This window comes from Catharus ustulatus, chromosome 5 (assembly GCF_009819885.2).
Source record: "Catharus ustulatus isolate bCatUst1 chromosome 5, bCatUst1.pri.v2, whole genome shotgun sequence".
Lineage (NCBI taxonomy): Eukaryota > Metazoa > Chordata > Aves > Passeriformes > Turdidae > Catharus > Catharus ustulatus.
Genome location: NC_046225.1, coordinates 74,433,396 through 74,458,468, shown reverse-complemented (window position 1 = coordinate 74,458,468; position 25,073 = coordinate 74,433,396). Strand labels below are relative to the sequence as shown.

The 25,073-nt window shown below is 49.6% G+C and overlaps 1 protein-coding gene across 1 annotated transcript; it reads left to right on the top strand.

Annotated features, from left to right (window-relative positions):
* The first annotated feature begins 10,178 nt into the window (after positions 1-10,178).
* On the top strand, positions 10,179-20,883 carry LOC116997046 (5-hydroxytryptamine receptor 7-like). The gene is given in 4 exon segments (XM_033061259.2): positions 10,179-10,285; positions 11,155-11,584; positions 11,587-11,695; positions 19,381-20,883. Coding segments are annotated over 3 exon segments (1,281 nt in total). The 5' UTR covers positions 10,179-10,285; positions 11,155-11,187; the 3' UTR covers positions 20,156-20,883.
* The last annotated feature ends 4,190 nt before the right edge of the window (positions 20,884-25,073 follow it).

The following is a 25,073-nucleotide window of genomic DNA, read 5'->3' as shown; positions in this document are numbered from 1 at the left end:
CCTGCATCAGTGAAAGGAGGGGGATGGAGGAGAGGGGTTCAGCTGGTTTGGCTCAGAGCTGCTGCTGGTGAAGTGCCTCAAGATCACCCCAGGAGTGTGGGACACAACATGAGCTTCCTGCTGATCCAGGGAAGCTGGGATCTCTGGAAGGAAACAGGGTAGATGGCCACACTATCTGCAGTTGTGGTTCTTCCCCAAAATTCCACATCCCCAGCTGCACCCAGAGACTGAGACTTAGCAAACTTCTGCTCGTGGTTTTTTGGCTGCTGGACACTGGGACACTCCTGGGAGGTTTCCCCAAAGCTGGAGAGAGCCAGAGAATGGAGGTGGGAGGGAAGGGGGCAGGTTGGGGGTTTTTTGAGGAGTTCTCAGCAACAAGAAAGGGACCTGAGATGTCACATCACCAGAAGCAGCTCCTGTTTTCCAGTGTGTCCCACCAGGCATCCACACCATCATTGTCCACACCTTCCTGTTGCTCCTTTCCAACCTTTTCTTATTGTTCTTGCATTCTGAATCTGCCCTTTGCAGGGTTTTCACCTTTTGATGGGCAGAGCCAGGGGTGGCTCAGGCACTTCTGTTGTGTCTGTTCCCCCAAAACGCACTGCAAGCTGTTGGCTGTCATCCCCTGACCCAACTCTCTGTTTCCCCAGCCCTTTCTAGGAGCTGGCTCTGGAATTTCCACTGTGGGAAATGCTGCCCAGGGGCTGAGAGGGAATTTTTTCCTGGAGAACCTGAGCCTGTGTCTGGCAGTGGCTGCTCCTTGGGGCTCCTTTGCCTCATAAGCAATGATGAAGGATTTGGAACTGTCCAGCAGTTGTCCCCATCCCTTCAGAAATCTCCTTTATGTCCTCCTTTCATCTGCCAAGCTCCCAAAACAACCTAAACGAGATACAATGGGGTGGAGCTGGGTTGTTTTCTGTATTGTGGATGTTAGAAGAGAATCATCTCTAATTGTTTTCCTGTCTAATTAAAGCACTGAAGGACCAAACCTGGCCACTCCACTGCAGTGCTGCTTGCAAAGAGCAAAACCATCAGTGCTGTGGGCAGAGCAGAGGGGAGGCAGTTGTTGCAGCTTCAAGCTTTAGAATCACAAATCAGGCATTTCCTCTTTGGCTCCTGGGTGTTTTCCTTTCACACTTCCCTGGCTGTGTCTTTCTTTGCCTTGTACAAAACGCTGCACGAGCTCGGATTGCTTGGCTCTGCTCTGATGTCACATTAAATATTGAAGAGCCTGTCCTGGGGGAGCTGCTGCTTCTGCTCCCCATCTGCCTCTCCTGCAAAGAGCTGCTCACTTGGAGAGGCTGCTCTTCAATCCATGACACAAATTCCTGCTGCTGCACGAGCAGTGCCCCTTCCCCAGCCACAGAATGGGAAGCAAAATGCAAAGAGTTGGGAAAACAGCTTGAAAATAAAGTCTCTCCCTCCTGACCTGAGTGGTGCTGGCACTTCTTAGCACTGGGGAGAACCAGGAGCTCTGCACAGTGAGGTGTTTGAGATGTGATGTGATCAGGGGGCTGCAGGAAATTCCATCAAATTCAAGCATTAGGGGATGGATTTCAGTGCTGGGGAAGACTTTTGGGAGCAATTCTCATCCACCCAGCAGCAGGGATTGGTGTCTTGGAGTGCTGGTTTTGGGGAAGTTTTCCATGGCTGGATGAGCTGGGTGGTTCTGCAGAGGTGCTGGAGCAGGAGGGGCAGCCCTGGGTGCCCTGAGCATCCCCAGGGCTGGGGTTGGGGCTCTTTGGTGGCAGTGCCAGAGCTTGGGCTGGAGCTGCTGCCCCAGGAGCTCTGCTGGCACCTCTGGTGTGCAAAGCATCACATTTCTCAAATTTGGGGACCAGTGCCTCTGATTTCAAAACAGCACCTCCAGGGCAGTGCCCTGCTTGGGCAGTATTTTATGGGATTCAGGGATGGGTTTGGGTTGGAAGGGACTCCAAAGCTCATCCCATTCCACCCCCTTCAGGGCAGGGCAGGGACACCCTCCCACCAATCCCAGGGTGCTCCAAGCCCTGTCCAGCCTCGCCTTGGACGCTTCCAAGGATCCAGGGGAAGCCACAGCAATCTGGGCACCCTGTGCCCAGGGCTCAGCACCCTTCCCAGGGAAACAATTCCTTCCCAAAATCCCATCCAGCCCTGCCCTCTGGCAGTTTAAATCTATTCCCTGTGTCCTGCCCCTCCAGCCCCTTCACTGCAGAGCTTCCCTTGCCTGCCAGGTGCTGGCAGCTCCATCCCATCTCCACCATGTTCTGATATTAAAGAGGAATTATGATCCTGGCATTTAGTGGCAAGTCTGGAATCTGCAGCCCCTGGGATGTGTTGGATGTGTCCATTTGGAGCTGGGCTGTGCCCTGAGGTGCCCAGCAGCTCCAAGTGCATCTATTCCCATGGGAGAGGGAATATCCAAAGCACAGCAGGGGAGGGAGGAGCTGCTGACCCTGGAGGGTTCTGGTGGGGCCACACTGGTTAAATCATGACTGAGGGCTCTGATTTTTGGGGCTGTTCGTCCCCTCCTTCCCCTTCCTCCCTGTTGGATGTTTGCACCTGACTCAATGATCCTTGTGGGTCCCTTCAAAGTCAGGACATTCCATGAGTTGTTACCCCAGAAACCAGAAATTCTTTTACCAAAAAAACTGCAAAAGTTCAGCTGCTAAAAAACCCCAAACATTATCCAGAGTACCCTCAAATTAATGCAAACCAACCCTTTCCCCATGATCCCACCTGAGAAAAGGTGTATCCTAACACATAAATATTTTAAATATTCCCTCATTTTCCCCTCCTGCTTTCCCTGGAGGGAGTGTAAATGCAGGATAAGCCCTGTTTAAGAGAATCCTTCCAGGGGCAGATCCAGCTCATCCCTTTCCCTGCAGTGCAGGGTGGATTTCCAGTGATGTGCAGCAGTGCTGGGTTCATTTCCCCCCAGGATGTTAAATCCTTCTCCACTGGGACACCAGGGGTTTGTCCCAGGATTCTGAGGAAGGATTTTAAGTGAGGGAGATCCCTGTTCAGGGATTTCTGGCCCATTTCTGCCCTTGCTAAAGAGGCTCTCCCAGCACATTTCCCTGATCTGGTGTTGATTTTCCAATGAAGGATTTATTTTGATAAGAGTTGTTAGGGAGGGAGAGGGAATTCCTTGGGTGTATAAGGAAGCTCTGTATTTAAAAATGGAAATTAAAAAGAAATGCTGTTTATATATTTCCACTTTTAGCCCAATCCCTGTCTTTTTCTTTAGTCCAAAGTTCCTGGATGAGAGTCTGGGGAGCCAAAAATTGGATTATTTCATCATTTAATGGGGAGTAACTGCACCTTTTACCTGATTTGGTGAGCTGGGAGCATCTGGAGATGGCTCTGACTCCCATTGGCATCACCAGACCAGAGATGGACCCAAATCCTGGTGAACATCGTCATCCAGGAGCTGGGGATGAGCCATTCTCCAGGGAGCGAATTTGTTACCTGCCACAGGAATCCAGGCTTGGATCCAGCATCCTCCACCTCCTTTGACTCAAGGATCCTGGAGGAGCTCACGAGGACAGGAGGTTGAGGTGAGGCTGGGAATGGCTGTGTGGGTCTCAGAGCAAGATCTGGGACAATCCAGAGCAAACTTGTCCCTGTTTCCAACCACTGCATCTCCCCAGCTTCCATGGGATTCCTCCTCCAGCCCTGGCCTTCATCAGCAGGAGCTACCCTAAAGTGATCCCTCATATAAACCTAGATATTAAAACAAAAAAAAAGCCCAATTCATAAATGGACAGAATCCCAGGAAAAGGGGCAGCAGTTTGGATGGTGTTAATTTATGGGGTTGCCTCTGAATTTTGGGAATGAGATTCTCCCTGCTCCCCTACTCTGCCATCTGCCACTGTCCCAACCTGTCCCTGCTCCCTCCTTCCTGCACAGGCTGGAAAGTCCCAAAACAGGACAGGGAGGTTGGTGGGAGTGGTTGTGCTCCAAACAGAGCCCTGTGGGAGATGTGGGGATCCTGCAGATTCCTGGGCAACAGGAATGGAGGTGGGAGGGACGTGTTTGGACACCTTCTGGATGTCACTGCCTGGATTTCTTTTGGATGAGCCCCTGTCCAGAGCAGGGGGGCTCTGAACAAAAAATATTGTCTTGGGTTACAATACAGGGTGTGATAAAAGGTATCTGTTCTATCACCATCTGTTGAGGGTGGGGCAGTGATCCTGATCTCCACGGGAGATATTCTGCTAATGGGCATCCATTGAAACCAGGCAGGGCATTGTTCTTTATCTTTTCACAGCCCATCCTTCCTCCAGCCAGTCATTTTCTGCTCATGGCCATTGAGTCCCACTGTGGCACTGATAAAATTACTGCATCCCATTGGGAAGCTGCTCCAGCCAGGGGGAAGAGCCCAACATTTCTTCACCAAGATAAAAACAGAGGGTTTGGGACACTAAGGGAGCCCCTTTCTCCACTGGACTCCAGAGGAAAACCGGATTTCTCCACATCACCACTGGAGCTGCGGAGGGAAACTGCACCTTGTACAGGAGCACTGCTCCAGCTGAGCCACATCTGTCACTGCAGGAGGATGCAGCCACCATGGAATGGACTGCTGCCAACACCCTGCCTGACGGGTGTCAGGCTTGTACTCTGACTGTGTCAGGGTTTGGGGTTTGTTCTTTGTAGTGCTGTATTTCTATTTTATTTCCCTAGTAAAGAACTGTTATTCCTAATTCCCTATATCTTTGCCTGAGAGCCCCTTGATTTCAAAATTACAATAATTTGGAGGGAGGGGGTTTACATTCTCCATTTCAAAGAGAAGGCTCCTGCCTTTCTTAGCAGACACCTGTCCCCAGACCAGGACAGATATAAAAGATTTTGCTTTAAATGTTAGTGGCACTTGGTAGCAGAGCTGGGGATGGTTGGGGTCAGGTGGGGACTGTGTTTCCCTCACTTCCCCCTTCCTTCCCCACCAGGACACACCTGCTGCTCTGCCTGGAGCTTTGCAGGAGCCTTGATATGTGAGATGGCAAAAATTTCACGGGTAAAGTGCCCAGGAAGAGCCAGGCCCCAGGGGTGGGATGTGTGGGTTTGGAAAAAAGGGATTATTTAGGGTGGCTGCATCTTCAAACTGATGATTTTGTCAGTAATTTTCCTCCTCAATCTCCTGATTGGTTTAAACTAAAAAGGGAGTTGGAATATTCTGAAAAGTACTGAAATCTCCTCCTGGAGTGATCCAGGTGGGACAGGGTCTGTCCCAGCCCCCAGATATCCACGTGCCACTGCAGCAAAGCTGGGGAGAAGGAACCAGTTCTTCCCTATGCCCTGAATTTTGGGGGGATGCAGAACCCAGAGATGAACCAGAAGAGAGAGCAGCAGAAACACTGCAGCCACCAAGGGGCAGAAATCTGATTTTTTCAGTGTATGAGCCAAAAAAGCAATTAATAGTTTTGGTGTTTGATTTTTGGTTTGTGGGGGGTTTTTTTTCGTTGTTTTTGGTTGGCTGGTTTGTTTTTGGGTTTTTGGTTTTTTTGTTTTTGTTGGGGGTTTAAGTGGTTTTTTTGTTTATTTTTTGTTGGTTGGTTGTTGGGGTTTTTTTTTGTTTTTCTTTGGTTTTTGATTTAGTTTTGTTTTTTGTTTTGGGGTTTTTTTTGTGTGTGTGCTTTTTGGTTTTCGGGTTTCGGGTTTTGGTTTTTTTGTATTGTTTTTTGTTTTGTTTTATCCTTTTTTTTCTTTTTTTTTTTTTTCCTTTTAAATGTTGGGGGTGGATTTTGTGTATTTTTCCTGCCCCTGAGCCATCCCAAAATCTGCCGATTTTCATCGGGGATTTGATGTGCTGAGAGCCGGTGCCATCTAGGGGACAGAGAGGAGAACAGGGAGCAGAACATCGGGATGGGTTTCATCCCAAACCTCCAAATCTGCCCCAGCTCCGGAGAGCCCCGGGCTCAGAACGGGACCTCGGTGTGTGCAGGGCTTGGCTGCAGCTCAACCAGCCCCAGATCCTGCCTGGAAAGCATAAACAATGGAATGTATTTGGTTGGAAGAACCTCAAACCCCTGTGATTCCATGGGCAGGGGACATTTTCCATATCCCAGGTGCTCCAAGCTCTGTCCTTGGACACTTCCAGGGTGTTCCCTTCAAGCAGCACCTTCTGCACAAAGGACAGGGACCGAAAAAAAATAAATAAATTTGGCAGAGAAGGTTTTGGTGGAGTGGTTTTCTCCAAGGGGGACAGAGCCCTGTGCTGTTCATTCCCTCCCTGCTCAGCTGCCCCCTCCATGTCCCACATTCCTACAGGGATGGGGACTCACCCTGGGCAGCTCTGCCAGGGCTGGACACCCTTCCAAAAGGAAATTTTCCCAAATATCCAATTTAAACCTCCCTCTGGCCCAGCCTGAGGCCATTCCCTCTCCTCCTGTCCCTGTTCCCTGTTTCCCGAGAGCCCACATGGGGCCCGTGTCCCCTCCTGTCAGGGAGTTGTGCAGAGCCACAAGGTCCCCCCTGATCCCCCCTTTCTCCAGGTTTTTCCTCAGCTCTCTCTCCTCTGGATACTCTGAGCCCCCAAATAAATCTCTCATCTTACTGCACACACCCAAAACCAAACCCTTCCCAAACCTTTGGAAAAGGTGGAGCAGGAGTGGAAAAACTCAACTCCCATCACTTTGAATACATCATCAGCATTAAGGAGAATAAATTAAATCACCAATAAGGAGTTTGGCCTCGAGCCAGAGCTGAGGGATTTGTGTTGAGACTTCACCTAAATCACTTTTTTTTTCTCTTTTTCCTATTTCAGGTTCTTGGGTTTTCCCTAAATTCATCAACCCCCTGGAAATCCTTTTGGCACCCACTGCAAGCAAATTTTTCATTCAGGGGCTTCTCTCCCACCCCCTCATCCCATCTCCAGGCAGGACACCGGGAGGAGCTGTGCCCACATCTGATGGAGAACGGGGACAGCTCCCGAGAGCTCTCCCAGGTAACCAAAATTGTGAATTCGGTGACTGGAAGCTGCCTGTGGTCTGGGCAGGCTCCAGCAGAGGGAGTGTGGCTGCGCGAACAGGATTAAATCGCTCCTCTCTTCCAGCAAATCCGCTTCAGGAGATGAATTATTCGGATGTCTCCTTTGGATGGCGTTTTCCCGTGATGTTTCCAATTGCTCCCCACCTGCTCAAACAGCAAAAATGCATTGGGAGCCTTTAGAAACAACTGAAAAGTTTATTTTTTAAATTTTTTTTTTTTATTTTATGGCAGGACTGGTAAGAAAAAACAGCCCAAAGTCCTATCTTGAGTTTTAAATCATAGGTAAATGGTTAAATTACGTCCTAAGGGGGATGGGGTTGGACCCCAAGGAAGGGATTCATTTCTGGGAGATCCAACCCTCTGTGGTACCACTATTCCCACCACTGTTTTCTGTTTTCTGGATGATACCAGGGAGTTGTTCCTTGATGCTCATCAGGGCTTGGAAGGAAGCAGGAAATGCCCATGCAGAGATCTGGGTCACTAAAACACCTCAATTTTTGTTATTCCTGATCACACCACGGATCAGCCCGTGGCAGCTGCAGAGGTTTGGATACCCCAGACTGGCTCATCCCCAATTTCCCTGGAGGTAAAACCCACCCTTAGAGATGCTCCTTAAAAACTGAGAGTCCCAAGGGATGAATTTGATCCATCTGGGCAGGCTCTGCCTGCTGGGAGGGAGAAATGTCAACATTTCCTCGGGATGCTGGTCCTGGGAACACCGGGAAGTTGAGGAGCTTGGAGTTAATGAGATTTCTCCAAATTTGCATATTAATAACTGCGCCTGTCACCTCGCCATTCGACTTAACAGGGGTGTAATATTCAGCAATTAATTGTTAATAAAATGGCCCCTCCATGGCCACTTGTACACGAAAATGGAATAATTTTGGGCAGTGCCTTCCTGAAACTTTTTTTTAATTTCGTGTTTTCTGCTTCCCAGCTTTGTTTGGCACGGATGATCCTCCTTGGGGTGGCTCCAGCCTCATCCCTGCTCCTCCAAACCTGTGCTGTCCTCTCAGCACAAAGCTCCAGCGAGGGCTGAGCTGAGGCACGCTGGCCATTTCCTCCCCTAATTGCCATTAAATGCAATTAGTGCTTCCCAGCTCGCCCCAGAAGCAGTGTCTCAGCAAGGTCACCGTGGCCTGGGGCTGGAGAAATGCTGCACCAAGAGTTTTAGCCAGAAGAAGAAGAATTATTATAATTATTTCTTCACGTGAAAATCGGCGTTTTCCCTTCTGTCCTCCCCAAAATCAACCTGAGCAAAGAAAAATCCCTTCTGGGCTGCTTGGTGAGTGTCCCATGAGCTGGGAGTGATTTTCTGGCCCTGCTTTTGCAGGAATTTTGTTGCTCCCCAGGTTATGAGAGCAGCTTCAATTTCCTGGAAAAAACAGGGGGAAACTCAGCTCTGGAGTTCCTAGGAGGAAAGGAAAAGGGAGAAGGAAATGTGAAAGGAAAAAAGAAAAGGGAAAAGGGAAAAGGAAAAGGAAAAGGAAAAGGGAAAGGAAAAGGAAAAGGAAAAGGAAAAAAAGGAAAAGGGAAAAGGAAAAGGAAAAGGAAAAAAGGGAAAGGAAAAGGAAAAGGGAAAGGAAAGGAAAAAGGAAAAGGAAAAGGAAAGGAAAAGGAAGGAGCTGTAGGTCATATCCTACAGAAATGGGGCTGGGATGAGACAGAGCAGGGTAAATTCTGCTCCCTGGAGCTCTTGCAGGATTTTGGGGCTCTGCCAAAAAATCTGTAAGGCCAGAGCAAAGAGCCCAGGAAGCTGCACACTTCTAAAATCATCTTTTCTCCTTCCTTCCTCTCTGCCAGGGACATGAACTCGACCTCTGTGCATGAACCAGTGAGAGGACAAAAATCCATCCCTGTCTCTCCTTGATGCACAGGAGCTCCTTGCCGTGGTGTTCTCCCAAAGGTAGCCTCCAGGGATGCTGGAAAAAACCCTCCAGGGATGCTGGAAAAAAACCCTACAGGGAGCTGGAAAAAACCCTCCAGGGGGAGCTGGAAAATCCCCTCCATCCTGTCCCCCACCCCGTATCCTTCCTCTCAGCCCTGTCCCAGGGGTGGGAGCAGATCCGTGCCTCGGGCACAGATTGTTTCCCTGAATTCTCCAGGCATCTGGCCACACGCTGCCTGAGCCGGTCCTTAGGGGGTGTTTTTCATCCTTGGCTGGATTTGTCTGGGTTTGGAGACTGCAGAATCCGGCAGTTCTGCAGATCCCCTTTTCCTCCCTGGAAATCCCGGGGGTATTTGGCACATCTCAGTGAGCTCCCGCTCCCCAGGCCGTGCAGGGTTTGTGCATCAGCCCCATCCCACCCTGGAGGGGTCGGGAAAAAAGCTCCACCTGGCACGGAAAAAAAAAAGAAAAAAAAAAAAAAAACAACAAACCCGGAGCTCCTCCAGCACGTCCTGGCTATTCTATTTCACCAGCCTCCCACACACGCTGCGATGCTTCGAGCAGCAAAGGAGGAACCCCAGCGTTAAGTACGGCTTTAACAGCCCTGCTTTAGCTCATGTTTAGCAGATGCACCTTTTTTTTTTTTTTTTTTTTTTTTTTTTTTTTTTTTTTTTCGGTGGGGGAACATCTACCCCAAAAATCGCTGAGGACCGGGGTCGTTGCAGTGCTTGGCATCACTTGAGATTGCAAGGTGTTCCTCCCTGGGTGTCCTGTGAAAAACCGGAATTCCCCATCCCGAGGGATGCAGGAGGGTCCCCGCACTGTCCATCCCCCTCCCCGGGCAGGCAGCAGAGGGGCTGAATTCCCGAAATTCCCGAAATTCCCGAGGGAATGACCTTGGGAACAGCCCGTGTAGGAGATGCCTGTGCCCCGCATCTCCCTCCCCCAGGAGGAGCAAAACTGTGCCTGATGTCTGATACCAGAGATATCAGAGCGATCCCAGCTCCAAATCCCCATGGAATGTTTGGTGCGGAGGGAAAGAGGTGAAAAAAAAAAAAATTGCACGGACCGAAAAAAAAGAAACCCTCTCCTATAAAATAATCCTCAAAAAAAAGGAGGGCGCCTTCCCTGTGCCCTGCTCGCTGCTTCTCCTGCCTCTCAGCGCTCCGAGGCATCTCCTCAGCTTCCAGCCTTTCCCTCCGGATCCTCCCATCGCTTGCGGGATCCAGGCTGGACCCCCCCGCTCCCTGCTCCTCCCCGGGGCTCCGAGGGACCATTCTGGGTCCCCTGCCCGGCAGAGGGAGGGAGGAGGGCGGTAGGAGGGAACCGGGGAGGGGAGAAGGATGCTCCGGGGGTGGCTCTTTGCTTCCTCGGCTGCCCGGAGCTCGCAGGGGCTCGCCTGGAGGATGTCTCACCCCCTCGGCACAGGTAACCCCGGGACCCCCATGGCAGCGGGAGGGGGATGCTGCAAAGGGGAGGGGAAGGGGCCTGCGATCCTGCTCGGATTGAAACAAAACTTCAAAAGCGGGGGGAAACGGGGTTTGGAACAAAACAGCAACAACAAAAAAAGGTGAAGAGGATGCAGGATGTGCAGGATGCTCGGAGCATGCAGGGGTGAGCCCTGCCCTGAAGTTTGCTGGTGGATGGCCGGGGATGCTGGCAGGGGTGGAATCTCGGGTGGGAGCCTCTCTGCTGTTGCGTGGTGCTGATGCTCGGGCTGTGCGTGGTACCCTGGGGTGCTGCATGCCGTGGGTCCGCACCCCGTGGCTACTGACAGCCCGTGTGTGGCCACTGCGTGCCAGGGAGCAGGGATTTGCAGGGATTTTGCGGTCCCGGCTTTGAAGTTTTTGTGCGCCAGGGGCAGGGATGCAGCCCGCACCCCGCACTGTGCCGTGGCTCGTGTTGTCGCATCCGCTCCCACATCCACCGAGGAGGATTAAATTGTATGGATGCAGAGGAGAAGTGCAACAGCAGCAGGCACAGCTCGGCAGGGAAACGCGGTGCACAGCCCGTTCTGTCCTCCGGGAAAAGCACATGGGTGGTCAGGGGGATGGTGCAGGCAGCCCGTGCTCCTTCCCGAGTGGAGAGCGGCTCCTCCGAGCATCCCCCGGCCAATCGTGTCCTTAAGGACACTTGGGAAGGGCTTCCTGCCCAGCACGTGAGATGCAGCCGCAGCTTTGGGGAGGGCAAGAGCTGACAGGTGGTGGAGGGGGGGGTGGTGGTGACGGGGAGGATGAGAGGATATTGGAATTTTCTTGGCCCTGTTTGTGACAAGACGTTCTGGTTTGTCACTGGAGGTGTCACTGCTGGGGGAGCGCCGAGCTCGGAGCATGCTGCTGAGGGCCAGCCCCAGGAGGTTTCTGGAGCAGCACCTTCTCTTGGTGGAGAGCACAGAGCAGCAGCGGCCGGCTCGGGAAGCGCTCCCGAATCCATTCATGACTGAGGAACCTCCCGGCCCAGCCGAGCCCGAGCTGCCGCCCTCCAACCTCACCAACGGCACCGAGTGCGGCGAGGAGATCCTGCTCTATGGGGACACCGAGAAGGTCGTCATCGGCGCCGTGCTCTCCATCATCATCCTCACCACCATCGCCGGCAACGGGCTGGTCATCATCTCCGTGTGCATCGTCAAGAAGCTGCGGCAGCCCTCCAACTACCTGGTGGTGTCCCTGGCCGCCGCTGACCTGTCGGTGGCCTTCGCCGTCATGCCCTTTGTCACCATCACCGACCTGGTGGGGGCGAGTGGCTCTTTGGGAAGGTGTTTTGCAACGTGTTCATCGCCATGGATGTGATGTGCTGCACCGCCTCCATCATGACCTTGTGCATCATCAGCGTGGACAGGTAAGGGAAGGCTGGGCTCTGCCCTGGAGCTCAGTTGGGCTCTGGTGTTTGGGTTTTGGGAGGTTGGGGGCAGCTGGGATTGTGTTCCTGGAGGTGGTTTTGTTCCAGGTGATGAGGGTTTTCTGTGGGAATCAGTGCCTCGTTCCCTTTGGAAGAGCTGGGTTCTGAAGTTACTTCCCCTAAGTTACTTCCTTAGCCTTGCCCCTGTTGGCAGCTGCTTCACGTTGTTCCTGAGGAACCTTCTCCATGGAAGGTGCCTGGGCCATGAAACTATTCAAGAAAGCTAAAAAAAACCCAGATGCACTTTGGAAATCTAGATTCCAGGGCTTCTGGAGCCTGTCCCGTGGGACTCTCTGCTGCTCCCCTGGACTCATTACCTTGTTAGGATGTCAGCAGCTCCCACACCCCATCCCAAAATCCCAACCCCTCCGGTTTAGCTCACTGAACACATCAGTGAGGATTTGCTGGCTTCACCTCCCCACACCTGGGGCTGGGAGGGAAAGGCTAAGCCTGCCTGGCAAAGTGTCCAGGCTTGGACAAGTCAGCACCTTGGTGGCTCTAATTTTAGCAGCTGCGTCATCGGGGCCATGGCGCTGACGAGCCGGTGGCCGGGACTGACGTGTGCTGGCATCTCGGGGGTCGCTTTGGGCTGAGCCAGCACTGCTTGGGCTGGGCTGGGCTGCTTTGGAGCAGCAGCCTCAGGGAAGGGACACAAAACACATCTGAGATGTGCCCTTCCAGCTGTGCCACCTCTGCAGGTGTGACAGCAGGTGACAAAGCAGAAAGGACGGAGAAAATCCTGCTGCTGCTGCTTGACATCCTCCCCAGGGCACGTCAGCAGCGAGTCCCTGCTCCGGAGCCTTCAGCCCCACCAGCCACTGCTTCCCTGGGAGCTGCAGATCCACAGCCCTGGGCAAGCTCAGAGCTGCTGGTAGAGAGAAAAAGCCCTGCCAGGCCACAGGCAAGGTTCAGCTTTTCTGCTGAACTTGCTTTATTTTAATAATTTTCCTGTTGAGGAAGAAAAAAAAAAAAAAGCGAGTGTGCTCAGAGCTGGCAGGAGCCTGACTCTGTGAGAGGGAAGGGATGAAATGCAGGAATGAAAAGTGCCAGTGCTTCCTCCCGAGGTGAGGAGCAGGGAAGTGCCTGCACACTAACCAGACTGGCTTTGCTTGAAAATCTCCTTCTCCTTCTCCTTCTCCTTCTCCTTCTCCTTCTCCTTCTCCTTCTCCTTCTCCTTCTCCTTCTCCTTCTCCTTCTCCTTCTCCTTCTCCTTCTCCTTCTCCTTCTCCTTCTCCTTCTCCTTCTCCTTCTCCTCTGCCTTTCCTTTCTTTTCTTTTCTTCTCTCTTTTCCTTTTGCTTAGCCTTGCCTTCCCTTTCCTTTTTCCCCTTTTCCCCTCTTTCCATTTCCTCTTTTTCCTTCACCCCTTTCATTTTTCCTTGGCCAAGCATCCCAAGTTCCCAAAAACCCAATATATGCAATTTTCCTTTCCTTTCCTTTCCTTTCCTTTCCTTTTCCTTTCCTTTCCTTTCCTTTCCTTTCCTTTCCTTTCCTTTCCTTTCCTTTCCTTTCCTTTCCTTTCCTTTCCTTTTCCTTTTCCTTTTCCTTTTCCTTTTCCTTTTCCTTTTCCTTTTCCTTTTCCTTTTCCTTTTCCTTTTCCTTTTCCTTTTCCTTTTCCTTTTTCCTTTTCCTTTTCCTTTTCCTTTTCCTTCCTCTTCCCCTTCTCATCCCATTTCCTTCCCCTCCTTTCCCAACCAGCCAATCCCATCTCATCCCATCCCTTGGAGCAGCCTTTTCCAAACACACACAAATAAAAGAGATTTTTCCCCAGAAATCCTTGCCATGGATTCCACTCCTCCATCGTGTCCCTCCATCCAGGGAGCAGCTCCACATCCAAGGACAGATCCTGAGTTTGGTGTCACTTTGTCATTCCTGGAAGGAGAAAAGGGAAAAGCTGTGTCCCAGGAGGTTGTCAAAGAGCCTGGATTTTCTGGCATGGGTTTGTCCCTCACCGTGTTGGCACAGGGCTGCACTGTGATCAGTTTTGCTCCAGGCCTGATGGGGAAGGGGAAGTGCTTGCAGGGCAGTTTCCTGGAATGTATTTCCAGCTGGCAAAGGAGAAAAAACCAGCAAGGGCTGAGCAGAGGGAAGGGACTGGACAGTCCCTGCAGCGGTGCCCACCCAGCTCTGGGTGGGAGGAAGGACAACCTGCAAGAGCAGAGGGGTTGTGGGGTCTGTGCTGGAACTGAGGAGGGAATGGAATTATTGGGATGTCCTCTGGGGCACATTGGAGCAGGAGGTGACTGGGGTGCTGTCCTGCTGCTTTTTCCCTCAAGGATGCCCAGGAATGGGCTGGGAGTTGTGTGGATCAGCCCAGGGCAGTGCCTCAAGCATCCTGTGCAGCATCACTGCTCCACATCCACCCAGCATCCCCAGGCAGTGAGTGGAGGTGGATTGAGGACCCAGGATCATGCCTGGATCTCCACTCCTCCCCTGAGCCTGATATGGGCAGGATTTTTAGTTTTCCTCTCGATGGAAACATCTCCAAAAGCACAATTCTCAATTCTCAACCAAAAAACAGGAGCACAAGGAGAGCTGAGCTTGCAGAGTCCCTGAAAAACCTGCTCCAAAAGAGATTAAATTATCTCAGTGAGGCACCAACCCAAACCTCCCCCAGTGATGAAGACCAGCTCTTCCTCCTGCCCTGTGAGGAAGAAGAGGAAAAACCCTGGTGCTTCTCAGAAATAGAAATATTTCCTCTGGTTCTGTCCTGAATCCAACTTGGTCAGCACTGTCAGGCCTGTTCCTGCCAAGGAGGAGGCCCTGGTTTTATTGATGGCTGAAGTGTCCTCAATATTTTGCTTAGCTTAGATGGAAAAGCTACTTGGTTTGCCCAGGATGATGAGGACTATTAAAATGTAGGCTGCTGTTATTGATTATTAATGCTGAGCGCTTCCTAAAAGCCTCTCGATTGAAGCTGGTAGAACTAATCTTGTCTGAAGCAAGATTTGATTGATTTCCTTTGAAATCAGAAAAGAAAAATGCTGGAAACATCCATCTTCCTCTTATATTTTCCTTATGTAAAAGCCTGCCAATGTTGCAGATTTTTTAATGTCACAAACCAAAAACAAAACCCCCAAAAAATAAATCCCCGCTTTTGGCTGCTCAGCTTTGATGAAACTCTTCATAAAAATGCCAAGGAGCTGACAAAAGGAGCTCCCCAAAGCCCACACATCACTTCTGGCATTCCTGGTGGAGAAAAAATTCTCCATCCATTTCCCAGGCAGCTCTGCTGGGGCTCTCCCCTTTCCCTGGCAAGTATTTTCCACCCAAAATCAGATTATATGCTCCAAACTGGGGTCACCCTCAGTAAAAGGATGCCTCCCGAAAGTCAGTGGGATGAAAACTGCTCAGCATTTTGCTGGATTGCCTTTCCAAATATTTCAATATTGAAATTGAATTGAATCAATATTGAATATTTCAATATTTCCAATATCCTTCATCCAAATATTTCCCAGACTGGGTAGATCCCTGTTGGGATGGATCCCTGGGATGCTCCACAGCTCTGACTCAGGACAGGTGTAGCAGCCTCCAGCTGCCTTTTGTTTCCTCCTCTCCTTCAGCAGGATGAAGCAGGAATGCCATCAGCTTGGAAATCAAGGAAGGAGCTTATTTTGGCTGCAGATGGAATGGTGGTAAAGATGTGGGGTCAAGGAAACCCCAAATCTGGGCTCATTTGTCCTCCTGTGTGAGTGGGGATTCGCCTTTTCCCAGTTCACCAGCTGCAGGATGGAGAAAGGGGCACCTCAGAGGAGTGTGGGTTGTTGTTATTATTTAATCCCTGGCATAATGATCCAACAATTGAAGGGGGAAGCCAGAGAGGGACTTTTCACCAGGAAATGTAAAGACAGGACAAGGGCAGGGTTAGATGGGATTTTGGGAAGGAATTGTTCCCTGTGAGGGTGCTGAGCCCTGGCACAGGGTGCACAGAGAAGCTGTGGCTGCCCCTGGATCCCTGGCAGTGTCCAAGGCCAGCTTGGACAGGGCTTGGAGCAGCCTGGAATAGAGGAAGCTGTGCCTGCCCCAGAGGTGGAACTGGATGGGATTTAAATCCCTCCCAACCCAACCCAACCCAACCCAACCCAACCCAACCCAACCCAACCCAACCCAACCCTATCCAACCCAACCCAACCCAACCATTCCATGATTCCTGTTGAGTGTAGAATAAACACCCTGAATTGCCTCATCCATGGGGTTTGCTGGTGCAAATATCCTGAGGCAGACCTCTCAGCCCACAGCCCAAGGGCTGCAGGATCTGCAGGATCAGCAGGATCTGCAGGATCAGGGATGTGGCAGGAATTCACTGTGGCTGCACCATCAATCCCTGCAAATCCACACCAAGCGCCCAAAAATCCTGGGAATTGTCTTTGTTACCTGATCACCCCTAAACTTGATTAGCAGCTCTGACACACACACAGAGAGAAAAACTGAAAAAAAAATTCAGAGTGAGAGAGCTGCACTGGAACTGCACTGTCTGTCAGAGCCACCTCACCTCCTGGAAACGCTGCCCTATTTTGAGGACTTCCTGCTCGCTTCACAATTATTGCAAAGACCTCAAAACGGCCCCGTTTCCTCCGGCAGCTGCACGAGGCACCCGCAGATGAAATGTGTCAGCTTTGCCTGCTTGTTAAACCTTGTCACCGAGCGTTTTCTTTGGTTAGCACATAAATTCCTTGAAGTTTCAGCAAATCCTGGGCGGATCAGCTTCCAAAGAAACCTGGGAGGAGGGCACACAACACAGCACGGATTTGTTGGCAAAGTTCTGGGTTTGGATATAGAGGGGTGATATTTGCAGTGTTAATTTGGGAGTTGCAGGGTTTTCTCCCAGCCTGGCCCCACCAAGGGCCATCAGGAGGGATTGGGCTGTCCAGGGAAGCTGTGGAAGTGTCCAGGTTGGATGGGCTTGGAGCCACCTGGGAGAGTGGAAGGTGTCCCTGCACATAAGTTGGAAATGGGTAATCTTGAAGATTCCATCCAGCCCAAACCATCCTGGAATTCTCTGATGGCCACAGAGAGTTTTGGTTGGTTTTTGTGACTAAGGCCAGCTCAAAAAAAGAATACAGAGGAAAATGAGGAAAGAATAACTCAGTGAATGAATTCAAACCCATTTTATCAGAGAGGCAGGGGAGAAGACTTCAGTCTCTCAATTGATTTAGCAGTCAGGAGGGGAGGAGAAATTAAATTTTTTTCATATTTTATTTCCATCTTCTAATCTTGAGGGACGATCTGGAAAAGCGAAATAATCAGGGAAAAGAAAATCTCCTAACACAGTAAGACTGTCAGAAAAAAAAAATGCTACAGCAGAGGTAAAATTCTGCACAGATATTTTCTTTTTTTTTGTTCAGCTTTCAGGAGAAAGTACTCATAGAGCTGCTGTTCTCACTGCCCCTCTGGTGTGACACCACTTATCCAAGAATAATTAATAGGTGATGTGTTCCTGCCTAAAAATTCCTGGCAGCAGGAGACTGGAATCCAAAAAGCTGTAACAGAACAGAAATCCATATGAGTGGCTCGAGGTTTTTGCTGGATTGATTGGAGCTGAGTAGCAGACAGATGTTTTCCAGGGGGAATGTTGGCTGACAGCAGCCAGCTCCCCCCCTGATTTATTGCTTTACAATTCTAATTTACCAACAGTTGAGACAATTTCTTTATCACACAAACCCCTCCAACAAAAGTCAGGATGGTTCATTTACACCCCGTGGCACAAGGAGGAGCTGATGGTGGGTGCAGCCTCCAGCTCCTTTCAGGCAAAATGACAAGGTAACTCCTAACCCCAGGGGTCAGGACTGGGGAATCTCTGTGTCACCAGGAGTTTTTGGGGTCTCTTACTCCAAACTCCACTCATTTTCCTCTTGAGGGAGAGCTGAGCTCCATCACTTCAGCAGCTGCTGGCTGTGCAGGTGAGCAGATGGCTGCAGCTGCTTGGGTCATTCCTATTTGAGTTTGCAGAGATCAGCAACTTTCAGGGAGTTGTGCAGAGCCACAAGGTCCTCACTGATCCCCCTTTTCTCCAGGCTGAGCACCTTTCCAGCTCCCTCAGCCATTCCTGCTGCTCTAGACCCTTCCCTGTTTTCTTCCCTGGACACTTTTCAACCCCTCAATGGCTTTCTTGTTGTGAGGGGCTCAAAAATCTGTCCCCCAAACAGCATTGTCCACTCTCCAGCCTTGGTTGCAGGGCTCATCCAGACACATCTCTAAGTCTTCCCAAAGGCAAGATTAATTCTTGGTCTCCAGAGGAATCTTAGTGCAGGTTGTATTTCTTCACCAACAATAAGAGAAGGCTGTTGTGCTTCCCCCTTCCCATTAAACACTGCTGGGAGTTATTCCTTTCATCTGGAGTCAGTTCCTGTGGCACATGGGTGAGCATCACCCACCCTACTGCTGGTGTCTCCTTGGGAAGGGCGACACTCTGGAGTGAGTTATATGCCATGGTTGGAAGCTGCTGCATGCTCTCCGTACAGAATAGTTCTGGTGGAAAAACAAAATTCTTACAGCATTTTTTAATCCTGAAAATGAAGCTTTTTAAAGCATTTTAATTCCCCAGGAGACCATGCAGAGTTTGGATTGCACTCAGCACATCAATGACACCTGGTGTTATGGATCCCTGCAAGTGTCCAAGGCTGCTTGGAGCTTGGAGCACCCTGGGATAGGGGAAGGTGTTCCTGCTCATGGCAGGGGGTGGAATGGGATGGGCTTTAAGGTCTTTCCAACCCAAACCACTGTGATTCCATGCCATGGGGTGATTGCAATAAAGTGTGTGTTTAGTCAAGAGATAACATACCTGAGGAGATTTTGATTTGGTGAATTAATTTCTTATCCCCTCTGAGGGCCAAAATCCTCTCACAGCTGATTAGGAGTTGTCTTAGTTTGGAGGACAAGTGTCTGCTGAGAAAGGCAGGAGCTTCTCTTTGAAATGGAGAATGGAAACCCCCTCCCTCCAAATTATTAGAATTTTGAAATCAAGGGGCTCTCAGGCAGAGATATGGGAATAGGAATAACAGTTCTTTACTAGGGAAATTAAAATAGAAATACAGCACTACAAAGAACAAACCCCAAACCCTGACACAGTCAGAGTACAGCCTGACACCCGTCAGGCAGGGTGTTGGCAGCAGTCCCATTCCATGGTGGCTGCATCCTCCTGCAGTGACAGATGTGGCTCAGCTGGAGCAGTGCTCCTGTACAAGGTGCAGTTTCCCTCCGGAGCTCCAGTGGGGATGTGGAGAAATCCGGTTTTCCTCTGGAGTCCAGTGGAGAAAGGGGCTCCCTTAGTGTCCCAAACCCTCTGTTTTTATCTTGGTAAGAAATGTTGGGCTCTTCCCCCTGGCTGGAGCAACTCCCAATGGGATGCAGTAATTTTATCAGTGCCACAGTGGGACTCAATGGCCATGAGCAGAAAATGACTGGCTGGAGGAAGGATGGGGTTGTGAAAAGATAAAGAACACTGCCCTGCCTGGTTTCAATGGATGCCCATTAGCAGAATATCTCCCACGGAGATCAGGATCACTGCCCCACCCTGTCTAAGTAGATGGTGATAGAACAGATACCTTTTATCACATCCTGTATTGTAACCCAAGACAGGAGTGAAAACCCCCAGCTCCTAACCGCTGCCAACTCCTTGTCCCCACAGGTACCTGGGCATCACGCGGCCGCTGACCTACCCCGTGAGGCAGAACGGGAAGCTGATGGCCAAGATGGTTTTCATCGTGTGGCTCCTGTCGGCCTCCATCACCCTCCCTCCGCTCTTCGGCTGGGCCCAGAACGTGACGGTGGAGCGGGTGTGCCTCATCAGCCAGGATTTTGGCTACACCGTCTACTCCACGGGCGTGGCCTTCTACATCCCCATGGCCGTCATGCTGGTGATGTACAGCCGCATCTACAAGGCGGCCAAGGTCAGCGCCGAGAAGCACCGCTTCATGAACTTCCCCAAGCACTACGAGGAGGAGGGCGTCTACTGCCTCGAGGCCTCCTCCAGCCGGGCCCACCACAGCTCGCGGCGCACCAAGGCCGTGGAGGAGTGCGCCACGCTCTCCAAGCTGCTCCGCCAAGACCGTAAGAACATTTCCATCTTCAAGCGGGAGCAGAAAGCCGCCAGGACCCTCGGGATCATCCTGGGGGCCTTCACGTTTTGCTGGCTGCCCTTCTTCCTGATGTCCACGGCGCGGCCGTTCATCTGCGGCATCCGCTGCAGCTGCATGCCCCTGAGGCTGGAGAGGACTCTGCTCTGGCTGGGCTACACCAATTCCCTCATCAACCCCCTCATCTACGCCTTCTTCAACCGGGATTTGAGGACTACTTTCTGGAACCTGCTGCGCTGCAGGTACAGGAACATCAACCGGAGGCTCTCGGCCGCCAGCATGCACGAGGCGCTGAAAGCCACAGAGAGGCACGAGTGCATCCTGTAGTGCCTGACCCGCTGGCTCCTGCCTCTCCATGCTGGGCTCCTTGCTTCCCTGCACTCCCAGGGGCTCACAGGAACCATCCAGACATTGTCACGGAGAGTGACGCCCCGTGAGGAGCCGCGGTTTTCCTCACCTTGGGAGCAAGTGGAGGGAACTTTGGGAACAGCCCTTCCTTCTCACTCTGCTCCAGCTGGGAGCAAGACCTGGGGGGTTTGAGGTCTACCAATGACTGTGGGCAAGTCACACCACCTTTCTGTGCCTCAGTTTACCCATCTGTTATTAAAGTTTAACAACTAAAAAATAAAAAAAAAAAAAGGAAAAGAAACATGCCCAGCCAACCAACCAAACGAAAAAAAACCCCTAAAAACTTGATAAAACTGTGGCTCTCCACCTTCAAAAAGGGCTCTAAGGTCTGTGGAGGGCACAGAAAATCCTGTGTAAAGACGACATTGGCTGCACTTCTCTGTGGAATCTGACAGCAGCTCCGTTGTACATCCAAGCCCCCGTGCCACCGCAGCTTACCCGAACCCTTTTCCCGATGCAATTGCATTTCACATCCTGAGCTCATGACCAGGTTTGCACGGCAGAGCAGAAATACCAATGACCCCGTTCCCCCCACACTGTAGCACTGCAGCACTTGAAGGAGACGAGTTTGCAGGATGAAACACAAACCGACACGGAGTTTCCTTTAGGGTTGGATAGGGAAGTTTGATGGCTCCTCCTCATCAGGGCAATGATCAGAGAGCAAAGCCAGTTGTGTTTATTGGGTTGTACTGTAATTCATTCCCAGACAAGTGACGTGTGCTCATCATTTGTGGCTAATTGACTCCATAAAAGCACGCTTTGGTTGACAACAGAAAAAAGCATATAATTTCCCTGACAGCTTTACGGTGTTTCAGTATGATGTCCAGCAAGCTTGAAAAAAATACACTGAATGATGTTATCTTTTTCTAAAAAAAAAAAAACCAAAAAAAAAAAGGTTTGGTTTCCTTATTTGGTGTAGAATCTTTGATCTCTCTGACCTCAAAGTGTCTCTTAACTTTTTTTGTGGTGGTGGGACTTGTTTTCCTGTGGTTGTCTTTTTCTCATGATCACCATTGTAGTATCAAACATGCAGCCCCACAAACCTTTGCCGTTTGATCACAGAATCATAAAATCCCAACATAGTTTGAGTTGGAAAGAACCTTAAAAAATAATCTTAAAAACATGGGTAGGGACACCTTTCACTACCCCAGGTTGCTCCAAGCCCCATCCAACCAGACCTTGGGCAATTCCAGGGTTGTTGATGTCTGCTCCAGTTCTTGTTGAACATCTTTGGGGTTTTTTTGTCACAGCCAGACTGCTGAGGTTCAGGGAAAGTTGTTTGTAGTCCTCTTTTTACTCCAGATTTGCTTTATCTGGCATGTGTGGTGTAGCCCCAGCTCTGGCACCACCAGGAGCTCTGAGGCCCTCATCCATGTCTGAGCTGGGTGTTGGATGTTCTGCCAGAGTTTGGCTCAGCAATATTTCCCCTGTGATGTGTTCTGTGTTCTCATTTGGCCTCTTCTCAGCAGCCATTTCTCTCCTGTCTCATTTCAGACCTGCCCTTTTTCTACAGAAATGAGATTTCCAGTTTGGACTGGTGGGTCACAGCTGGGAAAGCAGCTCGAGCCCACTGGGAATGTCCCAAGGGACTGGGAGGTTGGGCAGAGATGTGCCCAGATGTTCTCTGAGCTGCTGTTCCTCACAGATGGAGTCAGAGTTGCACAGAGGAGCAGGGGAGGTTGTAGCTGCTGTCTCCAGAGGGAGATGTTTGAAGACAGAGCAGAGATTTGAAAGAGAACCTAATCAGGAATGATCCTAAAGGATTTAACTGGAGTCCCACACACCATGTCTGTAGGGCACGCTCTGACTGCCCATCTCAGCCCTGCTGCACAAAACCAACCCTTTTTTCTCCCAGAAAACACTCCAGGCCAGCATCTCCCCTGCCACAACATCTCAGCAGCAGCTGTCACTGCTCCTGTCCTGCCATGGGGACACGCAGCTCCTGCAGGCTCTGATTTCCTCCCTTGGCTCCTCCAGCTCCTTCCCTGCCCTTCTGACAGAGCTGTCTGCATCCAGAGTGACCAGCTGCTAATTCAGGCTGGCTTGGCAGGGGGGAGAGCCCCAGGACAGCCCAGCTCACATCCAGCACTAATAGAATCTGCAGTGTGTTTATTGCCGTGCCTAAGCTCATCCTTTCACTTATTTTCTGTCTTAGGGGTTTTTAAACTGCCTTAAAAAAGTCATAATTTTGTTTCATCCCTCTCAGCATCCTTATTCTGATGTTGTTTCTGTCACTGCTTGAAAGTATTCTGCACCAGAGCTATGAAACAGCTATGTAAAGTGTTTCACCTTTTAAATGAAATCATGCAAATAACTGGTTTGAGGGCTCTTCCAGAATTAAAAGAGTAAGGGAAAGAATAAGATGTTGGATGATCCAAACCCCAAATTTATTCTAAGCAAGGGATTGAGCAAAACAGTTTATTTGTCTCAGAAAAACCAAACCAAACCAAACCAAACCAAACCAAACCAAACCAAACCAAACCAAACCAAACCAAACCAAACCAAACCAAACCAAACAAAAAACAATAAAAAACCCCAAACCAAAACAAAACCAACCCAAACAAAAAACAAAAAACCCCACCAAACAAAACCAAAAAAAACAAACAAAAAAACCCACAAAATAAACAAAAAACCCAACAACAACAAAAAAACAAAACTCAAAAAAGACAAAAGACAAAAACCAACCAACCAACCAACCAAACCCAAACCAACCAAAACAAAAACACAACAAACCAAAAATCAGTGTTTGCCTTGACTTGGAATTGAATGTCTTGTTGCACTCGAGGTTTACCTGATAAATGCTTCTACAGCTTAAAATGAAAATATGAATTAAAAAAATTTAAAAAGAAAGCTTTCTTCCCAAAAACAATTAGAGAAATTTGCATCCAAAAATATTTAAAGGCAACAACTCCTCTAAAAGCTCCAAAAAATAATGAGGTAGTTTGTTTTTCCCAGTACTGATTGACTCAAGCTTTGAGACATCAGCCTAAACTCTGGCTTTTTAACTCCCCAAGATTAAATTGTGTTTGGGTTAAATAAAATAACGTGCATCCAAAGCCACCAGGGCCTTTTCCACACACGAGTGAGCACCAAGCATTTAGTTAAGCCAGTCAAGATCCTTGTAGATGAGCCACTAAATCATGCTGAAAATACTCCGTGGGTTTTGTTGGGTTTTTTTTTAATCAGACAGGAATCAATGCTTTTGGTATCTGCAAAAAAAAAATAAAAAAAAAAAAACCTGTCTTAAAAATAAATCTGAGCCATTCTGAAACTGATTTTAGCGCACACACACGTGTGCCTAAGCAAACTATGATGAGAAATTAGCCCTGAAAGAGTCCATATTTAGGCAAAAATGTGAGCTCAGGGAGAAAATCACCAATTTAGGAGGACGAGAGAAACTTTTGTAGACAATGAGAGATTCCCAGCAGGCCAACAGCAAGGCAGTGGAAAAGAATGAGGAGCCTTGGGCAGAGAAAATTGAACTAATTCAGGCATTAAATGAGTAGGTCTCCAGTCAGCTTTTTATTCCATTCCCTGTGCAGGGGAAATACAGGAATGCAGCCAGGGAGATCAGGGGAGAAAAGGCATTTTTGAGAAACCCCCCACGGGGGTTTGTAGGGTTTTGATAACGACTCTGAGCAAAGCCAGGCAAGGGATGCAAAGCCCAAACAGTAAAAATTTCTCCCCAAAAATCCTGGATGTCCCCACTCTGAGCTCAGCTCCTTGTGGACTGACAGGCAGAGCTGGAGGTTCTAATGGGGGGTGTTCTGTGCCACTTAATTTGTGGTTTGTCTGGAGGCTTTTTTGTCTTTATTTAGAACTAGCATTAAAAAACACACAAAGAAAATTAATTTTCTCGTGTTCAGGTTTGGTTGTTTATTAAATCTTATTTAAAGCATAGAAAGTTCAGGAATACCTCTAACTACCTGCTGGAAATGAGCAAAATGGAGATGAATCCAGCTGCTACAAGGTCTCTTAAAGCTAAACAAAAAAACTGTCCAATAGACAATTAACACTTATATTATTTATCATTTCAACACAATAACCAGTGCAGCACTGTCCAACCAAAAACCACAGCCTGAAACCATGAAAAAAAAAAAAAAAGACACTGAAAACAGACACCACCCCAAATCCTCCATCTTGTCCCATACCTATCACTGTATTACAAAAACCTTGAATTCCAAACCCTTCACCATGTGCAATCACACTTCTGTTTAACTACACACCCATGAGTTTAACTCCATCACTCAAATTTGGAAGCTTTGTCCAAGACTTCAAATCAAAAGCAGAGCTCTCCAGGGGGTCAGTGCCAGAAAGCTCAAAAATCCCAGATTTCTGGGATCCAACAGAGATTTGCAGGGGCAGCTCAGCAATCCCACCCTGCTCCTCATCTCCACGGGATTCCTGCCACCTCCTCCTTCTGGGGACAAAGGAATCTCAACCACATTGAGATAATCCAGCCTGGAGCACAGACCAGGGCTGCATTCAACAAAACCCTTGTGGAATCCTTCCCTGTCCCACCAATTAACGGTTCCACAGCTTGCTGAGCCAGGAGCACTCTTGGAATGTTTATAAACCTCCAACGCTTCTCTTCTTCCCCTCTATTTAATTTTTTCCCCACTCTGTCATCCTGAGGTAATGAGTTCCACAATTTAATCACTATTTAGCGAAGAAGTGCCTCCCTTCCTTTTTTTAAACCAGCTGCTGAGCTCTTTAGGATCTGGCTGATCCCTGCCTCACCCCGGTTCCCCCTCTCCAGCCCAGTCATGATTTTGCAGCTCCTTGCCACGTTCTTCCCTTTGAAATAAAAATCTGTTCAACCCACAGTTCCTTTTCC